The sequence below is a fragment of the Garra rufa genome, chromosome 3, assembly GCF_049309525.1.
Source record: "Garra rufa chromosome 3, GarRuf1.0, whole genome shotgun sequence".
In the NCBI taxonomy this organism is placed as follows: Eukaryota; Metazoa; Chordata; class Actinopteri; order Cypriniformes; family Cyprinidae; genus Garra; species Garra rufa.
The window spans coordinates 62,564,690-62,576,485 of record NC_133363.1 but is presented as its reverse complement, the minus strand read 5'-3'; the positions used below and the strand labels follow the sequence as shown (position 1 = coordinate 62,576,485).

Here is an 11,796-nt window from a genome sequence, read left to right as displayed (position 1 = left end):
TTCTGGCCAAATGCAAATGACGTTTGACGGGTACAAAAAAGGGAAATATTTTTAGCGAACATTTCACAGATGATCATTTACAGTCACTGTATGTAAAAGAGCAGCAAATGTTTTGTAAAACATTGTTTGTGCTCCACAGGTTTATAACAATATTGGGGTGATTCCTTTATAAGATGCTGTTGTAAAAACACATCAGAATGTCATTTAAAAACACTAATGCCATTGATAAAGCTCAAACTCTGAGTGTAATGCTCTAGGTAATGAAGTGGAAGCATCTCCTGCTCAGGGGATTCATGCTCAAGCTAGATGTGGCTATTACATATAATGAAACAGCCTCATTATTTGCTTCACGAGAGTGTTTGTTTAAAGCTAAATGCGCCTGTTCATGTACTTTTCTTAGTAATCGCGAAATTTTCAACTATCACAAGATGCAGTAGGAGGAAACTCGTGCTACTTTTCTAACTTCCCGTTTCCGTCAAGTGATGTGTTTGTAAAATGACTGGTGGCTGTGTTTTCTGATAAGGAGTACTAGACTCAGGGGTGGCGTGAAGGAAGGCCAGCAGCTTCAAGGACCTCATTGATTTACGCAGACAAGTCAACGAGCAATGAGTCTATGTCGAATTGTGTTGCTGTCTTTTGTGTGTATCCATCACGGTGAGTTTACCAGAGTTCACTCATATGACGAAAAGTGTGTTATATTAATGTTATATAGTTTGTTCCTTTGGGTGAGATTTTTGAAGAAGTTTTAAGTTTTTAGAAAAGAAAATGTCTTTCAGCGAGAAACAAAGACTCTGCTTCATTGGAAACAGGGTGTTTCCCTTTCCCGTAAAGCAGCAAAAATATTTTCTCTCACTTTTGCGGGTGTTCAGGCAAATCAACCGACCTATGCTTATTTTTCGCAGTGAGCGGCAGTGACATATATATTACTGGTTACCGTGGCCATCCAGTCATATTGCAATCTGGAGCGGACAGATCATGGAATCTCACCAGAGTTCAGTGGTCAATTTATAAGAACACAACATATATTGCGAGTTTCAAGGACGGCAAAGTGACTATATTCAACTTTTGGAGACATGAGGGTCGATTTGAGCTTGATAACGAAACTGGAGATTTAACAATCCGTGATGTGAGAATGGATGACAGTATGACATACAACGTGGCTTTGGTCACCTCAAATGACACACGGAAACAATTCAAAGTTCATCTCTCAGTTCAAGGTAAGCAGTCTTCAGTATTGTAGACCAAAGGTCTTCAACCCACTATCCTGAAGAGTTTAGCTACAACCCGAATCAAACACACCTGAAGCGGCCAATCAAGCTACTCGACACTGCTTGAAAATTGCAAGCAGGTGTGCTGAAGCAGGTTGGAAATAATCTGTCCAGGAAAGTGGGTTGAGGACCTCTGTTGTAAACAATCTACTAAAGTTTTACCGGGTTGAGTAACCGATATAATGTCCTGCAGAACGTCTCCAGATAGACATCCAGAAGACGCTTCATTCCCTCAAAGACAGCCAGTGTCACATTGCCCTTGTGTGCAATGCTTCTGTCCAAAATGTGAACTTGTCCTGGATGCCTGATGGCAAGTTCAACGGATCATACATATCAGGAATCCAAAAAAATGACAACTCTGCATTGGTTCTTTTCGCATCCTTTAGTGGCAACAGAAATGCAACGTTCAACTGCACGTCCTCCAGCGGTCAGCAGACAGAAACTAAGCAAATGACAGTGGGATGTTCAGGTGGGTCTCATCAACAGATTTTTGCTTCTTTAGGATGTTGTACACTACCTATTAAGTCACATGCTTTGCGCTAGAGCCTCACTCCAATCATTCGCTCCACTTAAACTTTTGGCTTAATGGATTATCGAAAAAGAAAAGAAAAAATTTATGGGAATATGGTTGATGAATTGGTTGATTTTGAAATGTTGGCAATGGACTCAAAAATGGAGGTAGTTGAATGTGAGTTTGCAGGGTTGGAATTTAAAGGGTTCACCCAAAAATAAAAATTAGGCCATTATATACTCACCCTCCAGGCATCCTAGGTGTAAATGACTTCCTCCTTTCAGACAAATCCAATCAGAGTTACGTTAAAAATTATCTTGGCCTTTCCAATCTTTAGAATAACATGAGTAGGTGTTTTTTCCATATAGTGCAAAAAAGTGCATCCATCTATAATAAAAACTGCCTCACTTGGCCCCAGGGGGTAAATAAAGGCCTCCTTTAGCAAACTGATGCATTTTTGTACAATAAATATCTATATTTAAAATGTAATAATCGCTTTAATCTAGTATGCACCAACTGACTGTACATGGAAGCAGCTCCAGGCGGATGACCACAAGTGATGAACACAAACACGCTGTGGAGAGATTAAAACAAAACAAGGGTTTGTAAAGAAAAATGTCAAAGAATTTCAATATAAACCAAGAGAAGAGTGTTTTTCTTTTGCTAAAGTAAGAAAACTTAGCTTCTTAAAACAAACTCACCGGTGCATGCGCTACACCAACACCAAGGGCTTCCGTGTATGACCTGTCGCCACAATCTAGATTAAAGTGATTATTCAATTTTAAATATGGATATTTTTCTTACAAAAACGCATCGATTCACTACAGGAGGCTTTTATTCACCCCCTGGAGTCGTGTGGGGCACTTTTTGTTACGGATGGATGCACTTTTGGACTTGTTTTAGAAAGAGAAACACCTGCTCTTGCAATTCCAAAGCTTGAAAAAAGACACGATTCGTCTAAAAGAAGGAAATCGTTAGGATGCCTGGGGGGTGAGTAAACAATGGGCTAATTTTCATTTTTGGGTGAACTAACCCTTTAAACTCCAACCCTGCAAACTCACATTCAACTACCTCCATTTTTGAGTCCATTGCCCACATTTTAAAATCCTGTTATCAACCAATTCATAGAACCATGTTCCCGTTTTCTTTTTCGATAATCCATTAAGCCCAAAGTATATTTAAGTTTGCTTATGCTACCCTGATAGCACACGTACATCACACAGATGTCTAGAAGATGTATTGTTTTATTGTTGCAATATGTTTTCTAAGATGTTTTCTATAAGATGTCAAACAGACATTTAGAAAATGTCTTTTGCATGTTTATGATTGAGAATGTATGTAAAACCGACATCTTAAAGACCCTTATCAGATGTTTGTACACAGCAGATGCTTTCATCAGCAGACATCTTGCAGATGTACGTGTGGAACTTTTATTGTAAAAAAAATAAAATAAAAATCAGTTCCAAATAAGGTCATTGGTGCAAGATGATGGTGACCTTGGACATTTTTGGCTTTACTTTTATGTAGTGGAAGTAAATGGAGATGCGTCATACATCATCTTTTTATAGTCAGAGGCTGCATCCAAAATTGCATACTTCCCTACTGCCTGTGACAAAAAAGCATGTCCAATGTCACACTACTTATAACCAAGTAGGCAAAAAGTTTCTGGATGACCTGCTATTTTCGTTGTGATTCTTGAGTGTGCATACAATGGACTCTTTACTATCCCATGAGGCCACAGAAAAGATTTATGAATGTGCTGTGACACAACGGACGCCAGTAGGCCACGTAACAATGACAACATAGTAAATATAGTATGTCCAGATTACATTCATATTATATAGAACGTTCTCTTTTTGCAATCATTAAGAAAAAAAGTACCTATTTAAAGGGGTCATTGGATGCAAAACTTACTTTTACATGTTGTTTAAACATTAATGTGTGTTGGCAATTTGTGTACACAACCACCCTAACAATGATACAAATCCACAAAGTGTTTTTTATCTTTAAAAGTAATATCCCCTTTTTGAAAATCAGGTCATTCTCAGCTTCTTGTCTGTGTGACAACACACCAACAGAGGCCACTCCCACGATAGTTGATTGACATGAGCGGCTTACCTTAGACCCGCCCTCACCGAGTTTAAACAGTCTGACTCCAATCGCCATTGTGTGACTCAGGTGCAGGAGAAGACAAGAATGTCTCTGATTGAGCGATTGAGGTGTTCTGTTGTTGGATGTAATAATGAACATAGCAGTCGTCATTTACTCTCGACATCTGAGCCGCTGAAGACGCAGAGGATTACCGTTACTTTCGTTTTTGAAAGGAAAGCACCGATCCTGATCTACATATGTGTCTATGTTCGTCCAAATCATTCGTGATGCAGCTTCACCCACAGCAGAAGAGAGTATAAGGATTTTTATGCATCTTTGCAAATGCCCTTTCTTAATAATGTGGAAGTTAGCAAATTTTGCAGCTAAACACATCTAATCTAAACATCACGGCTCGTCTTCCGATGGCAGAGAGGGGCGGGGCGAGCAGTGCTCATTAGCATTTTAAGGGACATACAACAGAATAGCTCGCTCTAAAAAGGGCAAAAGTAAGTGTTTTTTTACACTACCATTGAGAAATTTTAACTAAAGTATGTTATAGACTTCTCATTAAGACCTTAAAGAATCATTTCAACTTTAAGATATTATGGTCCCAGCCTAAGTTAAATGCACCATCACAACCCTCAGTTTGCACTTGCACCTTGAATTTTATGGCATTCATTCATTTATTCATTCACTAACTAGTTGTTCCACAAGGTGGCAACACCAGCTCTGGCTGCTGTTTCACGGTTAACAAGATTGAACAACAACAGACGCTCATGCTGACGAGTTGTGTGAGACAGTTGAGAACTCTAGTTAAAATGAAAAACAAAACAGCCTATCGGTCATAACTTCTGCAATGAAATAGAGCATACACTGGAAAGGAGTGAAAATATGTAGAGTGTATATGAGTGCTCATATCTGCATGCGTTCAAATAAAATGGGACTTTTAAAAGCACCTATTATGTCCCTTTTTACAAGATGTAATATTGATCTTGGGTGTCCCCAGAATGTAAAGTTTCAGCTCAAAATACACCGATTGTTTATTATAACATCTTGAAAATATAATTTTTGGAGTGTCTAACAAAAGAGCTGTTTTGGTGTGTATCATTTTAAATCCAAATCCGTCTTGAGAAGAGGTCATAGCTTATACATCTCTGCTTTGCATACCTACAGCAATAAACAAACAGTAGAAGCAACGTGACTGTCTAGCTGTGAATATAGGAAGTCAAACACACCGAAAGTGGGTTGAAATGTTGCAATGTTACAGAGCTCACGGCATGCTGACCTCGATTGGTGCGGCACGATAGCACAGAGAGGATGTGTTTGCTAGCGCCACCAAACAGACAGCGTGCCACTGATCAGTTAAAATACTTTGACAACGTATGCACAGAAATATGGTTACATTAACGTTAACATTAGCTAAGAAGTATAACAAGTCAAGTCGGGTCACCTTTATTTATATAGCGCTTTTAACAATACAGATTGTGTCAAAGCAACTTCACAGTATTCAAACAGCACAATAGTGTGTAAGTAACGCATTATTGAAGATAATCAATTTTCAGTTAAAGGCAGTTCATCAATGAATTCAGTGATATCATCGTCAGTTCAGTTCAAATAGTATACGATATCGCTGGAAAGTGTCCCCAAACAAAAGTGGCGAGGAACCAAAACTCCACAGGTGACAGAAAAGGAGAAAAAAACCTTGGGAGAAACCAGGCTCAGTCGGGGGACCAGCTCTCCTCTGGTCAGATGAAACCAGCAGTTTGTACCAATGTCTGATTGTAGAGAACTCATCAGGTTCCTGTGGTGTAGCGCCGATGGCCGTCAAGGTTGGCGAGGTCTTTAGTGATGATCCGTCTCTGGAGCTCATCTGGTTGACATTCAGGGCTATTGAAGTCATCTCCAGGTGGTGATCCATGATCTAAGCTGGGTACGGACTGGATCCGGGGGACTGCAGTGACCATCTGATCTGGATATCTGGTCTGGTGGCTACGGTGACCTCGGAATAAGAATGAAACAGACTAATATTAGCGTAGATGCCATTCTTTTTACGATGCAACAAGTGCATCAGATGTTATGGGAGGTGTTTTCGGTTCCGGTTGACCTAATTAATGCAGCCTAACAATCCTTTAACGGATTTGGATTATAGGAATGTTTTAATGTTTTATATGTAAGCCAGGTTAAAGAGATGTGTCTTTAATCTAGATTTAAACTGACAGAGTGTGTCTGCCTCCCGAACAGTGTTAGGTAGATTGTTCCAGAGTTTAGATGCTAGATAAGAAAGTGATCTGCCGCCCGCAGTTGATTTTGATATTCTAGGTATTACCAAATTGCCAGAATTTTGAGAACGCAGCGGACGTGAGGGACTATAATGCGATAGAAGCTCGCTCGAGTACTGAGGAGCTAAACCATTGAGGGCTTTATGAGTAATCAGCAAGATTTTAAAATATATATACGACACGACATTCACAAAGCAGTCCGGAGTGAAATGATTTGCGCAGACATAAATGTATTTAGGTAGATTTTGAGAAGCATTACTTTTAAAAATAAAAGTAATCCACTACTTCTTAGTGGCTCAGATGTTGAGAGAAAATTAAGACTTATGTTCAGTCTTAAATCAAAACACAGAACACCAGTTCTAGTAAGCAAATGTTATGTTTGATGGTATCTGGCATGATCCATTACGCCGTCCTCTTTATTTATTTATGCTCTGTGATTTTTGCATTTTTTTGCTATTTTTGCATCCGCATCCTGTAGCGGTTGCCGTTCTATCAGCATTTGTTTCTTAAAGTCCCTGGAGCCTACTTTGAATGGCTATGAGTTCAGCTGTACGCATTAAAATGTGAATATACTTTAGGCTTGAGGTGTGAAAATGTTAACAGCAAAAATAATAAATGCAAAAGACAGTGTTAAATCCTGCGGAAACCATGATCAGCAGAGTGAACAAAGACAATTGTTTGACTCTTTCTTTTCTTGTTTTTTTTTTCTAGACGAGAAGCAGACATGTGAAGCCTGCACCATTTGCAGTTTGTGCAGTTCGTGCAGTTCCTGCGCTTCCTCTGTGATGTGGACTATTGTGTTAACAGCAGTGGTTGTTCTGGTTTTAGCATATGCATTTACAAAAAATCGAGGTAACAAACACGTCTTGTAATTAACTTTACAATACAACTTTTACATGATTCATATGATCTTTATGATCTGTAATTGGTGTTTTTTAGACAGAATTATTGCTGCCTGCCCTGAACGCCCTCGCAAAGTCATCCAGCGTGTATGTAAAGTCACACCACAGACATCACCAATGTAATGGACTCCGTTTACCATGGTACTTATCCTGGATATTTGATTCTACTGAACCGTCATCAGCATTAACGTATAGCTTTATGGAAAGGAACAAATAGCATTATGTTTGAAACATTTTTTAAAGTTCATTTTAACAATGTGCGGAGGATGTGACTGTTGGTTTGACCTCATTTGGATCCAGTCTATCAAATGTGTCATCTGTCACCTGTGTGATGGAAGACAAGCTTTTCTAAGATGCAAGAAATGGATGTTGTCTTCAAAATGCATTTGGCTCAAAGACTTGAGCTTCTACAGTTTGAACGAACATGACACTTCTGGTTCTAATGGCCTTTAAATCTTGAGTCATCATGGCAGCTTTTTTATTTAATACACTGTCTAGCTTTCTTTGGTAGTAATGATGAATTGTAGGCATATGTGTGTTCATTGTTTTCTCAGTAGTGACACGTCAGTATTAAGTCATGGTGAGTGCTGTTTTTGTCTTGTCAAAGGGAAGTGGTGAACTTTACCAAGAAATGGACACATGACCATTATTTCGGCAAATCGGGATGTGAGTAAATACCCAAGAAATTGGTTCCATTAATGGATATACCACGGAATTTTTACACTTGTCCAAACTGTTAGCCTAGAAATCTAGACGCACCCTAGCGGCAGCAAAAATTATTTTGCAGCCAGGTGGGTCTAGACACTCTCAATAGACCTTCTGGCTACAAAAACCCAAATTGGGTCAGGCCAATCACAACGCGTATAGAGTAGGCGGGGCGGGCTTAACATATGACGACAGAGTTGCGACGGCTGCCACTTGAAAAAACAAAGAATGGTAAACTTTATATCAAAAAGATGTATCCAAATATTGATTCTTCATGCTCCTTCTGTGGCACTGAAGATGAATCTATGTCCCATCTGTTTTGGGAGTGTACTTATGCTAATTTATTTTGGAAGGATTTCTGTATTTTTGTACACACCTTTACTTCTCTACGTTTATCTTTGCTGTATAAGGACATTTTATTTGGATGTCATAACTTCTCTAAAGAAGACAAAGACAAATATTATTTGATTAATTTATTTATTTTAGTTGCTAAATTCTACTTACATAAATGTAAGTTTCAAGATGTCAAGCCGTACTTCCCTGTTTTCTGTAAGGACCTCAAATCTTACTTGGACACTCTTATTACTTCACACAATCCCAAAGCTCATAAAACTATTTCATTGTGTAATGTTTACAAGATATTTATTACTCTGTAACTACTATTTGCACACCTGACTGTACTGTCCCCTGGCATTTATTTTTTTCTGTATGTTCTTCATGGCAAATTAAAAAAAAACAAAACAAAGAATGGCGCTTGCAGCTGTCGAACAGCGGTCTTTCTAATCGGCTTTGGCCGCGACTCTGGAGGACACGGAGTTAAGTTTTTCTTTAAGAAACGAGCAAAGAACGGCACTTAAGTCATTTTTAAAAAAGGAAGATGTGTTTGGAGTTTTGCCGACTGGATAAGGAAAAAGCTTAGACTACGTCACCTTCTTCGTTGCTCTGATTGGTTGAAGCGCTATCCTATTGCGTGCATAGGGATTTTGAGAGACAACCGTTTATCCCGCCCCTCGGAGTAAGCCGCGTCTATGGAGAGTTTCCAGACTAAACATCTTGATGTAAGTCTGGCTTGCCAGGCTACCAAACTGTGACTTTATTTGAGAATTATTTTAAAGTTTACGTGGTTCTTTCTCTCGTGGCCATTTTACAGAAAGAACACAATCAGATAGATACATTTAAACGAGGTAAATACAAAATACAATAGCAGATCTAAAAAAAGGTATTAAAAGTAATTTTAATAAAAGTATTATACGCAAATATTGACCTGCAGGGATAAATAAACTGTGTGTGTATAGCAATACTGTATAGTCATAGCAAATAAATATGTACTGGTAAATTACCATTCGGAGACCATGTGTGAACAGGACCTTTTCAAAAATACCAGTAGCCTCAATTCATTGGTGATTTACTGGTATGAGAAGTTGTAACATTATCAGTAAATTACCGGTAATGTACTGCTGTAATATTGTATGAGCAAGCAGAATGCACTGAGAAGTAAAGTCTGCTTTGGTCTAAATTGGCCAATCATAGTGATCTTATGGAGATGATGTGATCACTATGAGCCATTTACAAAACTCTCCCTTCTGAAAAACCCCAGCTAAAACCTGCTACGCTGGTCTCCCAGTCTGCCTTGGCTGATCAAGCTGGTTGTTCCAGCTGACCATCTAAGAAAGTGGCCAAACCCCTTTGAAAAACCAGTCTGCTGACCAGCCAAGACCAGACTGGATGACCAGCTAAAACCAGCCAACCAGTTTAGGCTGTTTTTTTTTTTTTTGTAGCAGGGCTGCTGAGTAAATATGTAAATATGTATGTAAATATGCACTAAATGCACAACTTTGACCATGGTGCCTTGTTTCGCATTTAAAAAAAAAAAATAAAATTTAACAGAGGTGTAAAGTATTTGAGTAAATGTATATCTAATTACTGTACTTGAGTGTCTTTTTGGATACTGTGTAGTTTTACTGAGTATCAAAGATGTAAATGACCATTAAATCCCCAAATCACTGACACCTTTACCTCCCCCTGCTGAAAAAAAACCCCCAGCTAAAACCAGCCTAGACTGGTTGGCTGGTTTTTGCTGGTCATAGCTGGTCAGCAGGCTGGTTTTAGAGGGATTTTGGCCACTTTCCCTGGCTGGGAGACCAGCACTGTTTGTTTATACTTTGGCAAACTTTTTTACTTGAATTGTCAGTCTGATTAAAACAAATGGAGAACACGAACTTTTGAATACACGCTGTATAAAATTTTAAAAGATTTTTTTTTTTTCTAGCTGATGAGGGGCACAAGGTACCATTTTAGTTTCATTCTATGTTGTATTTGAGAGACTTTGAAGTGTTTATTTTTATTTTTATTTTATTTTATTATTATTTTTTTTCCAGCAGGGATTGCCTAGTTAGTGTTATTGTTTCTCTGGGTTTGCATTCCACATAGATTGTTTACAGCAAATCAGGTCATTTTTTAGTAATTTTATGTTTTATGTTTTTTCTTTCTAAATTGAGATTTAGCTTAAACCAGCTAAGACCAGCCAACCAGCTTAGGCTGGTTTCAGCATTACTTTCTTTCAGCAGGCTGTTTACTAAAATGTGATTATTTTTTTTTTTACGCTATTAATTGTGTAGGCCAATTCAGTTGCAAATGTGTGTTCATTAGTTTAAAGTCTGACACACTTTGCTGTCAGATGTCTAATGTCTGTTTGATTGCTTGTGTTTAAGCAGGTCCTACAGTGTTTTTTTGGAAATTAAATCTCTATTTTTGCACATTGTCTGTCTTGTATACTTGTATATTGTTCTTTTTGTAATCTGTGTTGTCATGTCACTGTCATTCTGTAGCACTGTGGAGCTTCTGTCACTGAAACACATTCCTAGTATGTGTAAACATACCTGGCAATTACACATTACATTCTGCATGTCACCTAGCTTTTTCTGCAGCAGATTATTTCTGCTCCAAAAGACGTGATGCCAACTACAGGGAACTGGAAGTACTGTACCGGTATGTTGTTTGGACCTTACTGCACACACCCAAACTTGTTAGCAAGGCTACTTTACATGAATGCAAGTTCCTTAGAAAGTAGTTGTGAATCACAGGTGACTTTAAAAATGACCATTTAACAGCAAAAGACTGTACAAATGCTACAGTAAAAACATATTATTATTGCATGTAATTTTACAGTAGTATACCATTTTTGGAGGTGAAAATGAATGTAGAATTTACAGTGGATAACCATAAATTGACATTCCCAGAATTCCCAGTGTTACATTTTTTTTAAATTGTTTTTTTCTTCTTCTTAGTTTTGTACATTAGAGTCGTATGTTACATCTAACGTTGTTAAATGAATGTTTATTGCATTATTTCAGATTCATCTGTGTTACCATGATGGTGTTTATTGTTTGTGTGCATGACCCTGTGTATCCTGTTCATTATGGTTAAAGCTGCTTGTGATGGGCTGTGGTTCATCATGTGACTTTCTCATCACCATCTGCTTTGGTGGTTACAAAGGTACAAAACACATTTCAGTGCTTCAATAGGTTGGCTTATTTTCATTATATCAATTAAAGAAATGATCATATTCAAATGTCAATTTAAGATAAAATCATAAAACCTAAAATGTTGCTACCCAGTGAATCGTCTCCCGTGGTGTTTTTAGTTTGTTTGTTCATTGGTTGCCCTTGATTAGTCTCCTAGATGTGTCTTGTTATCATGTTAAGCTTGTTAGCCCTTTATGTACACCAGTCACAAGCAGTGACTTTTTTTTTTTTTTTTTTTATTTACTGGGTATGCTGTCAACTCAACGAGGGAAGCACCATGGCAGATGTCGATTTAAAAGTATACACTCCCTACCTTATTTGTAAATTAAATTCATCTCCAATCTTTCTTCTTTCGTTTCAGGTCTATCCATAGTTATTTTTATGCTAGAAAACATAGCTGATTTTCCAAGTAAATCTGCCAAACAACGTTTACACTTATTATGTTATGATACTTATATTCAGAGGGTGGGGAGGTGGGGGATTCCCCTGTTCTATATGTATCTGCTTCCACTGAAT

General features: G+C 38.1%; 1 protein-coding gene across 1 annotated transcript; it reads left to right on the top strand.

Annotated features, from left to right (window-relative positions):
* Nucleotides 1-545: 545 nt before the first annotated feature.
* On the top strand, nt 546-7,782 carry LOC141332530 (SLAM family member 5). Its single transcript, XM_073837658.1, has 5 exons — nt 546-654; nt 903-1,217; nt 1,462-1,737; nt 6,861-7,001; nt 7,089-7,782. Exons 1-5 carry the CDS (start codon nt 606-608, stop codon nt 7,172-7,174), a joined length of 867 nt encoding a protein of 288 aa, XP_073693759.1. The 5' UTR covers nt 546-605; the 3' UTR covers nt 7,175-7,782.
* The last annotated feature ends 4,014 nt before the right edge of the window (nt 7,783-11,796 follow it).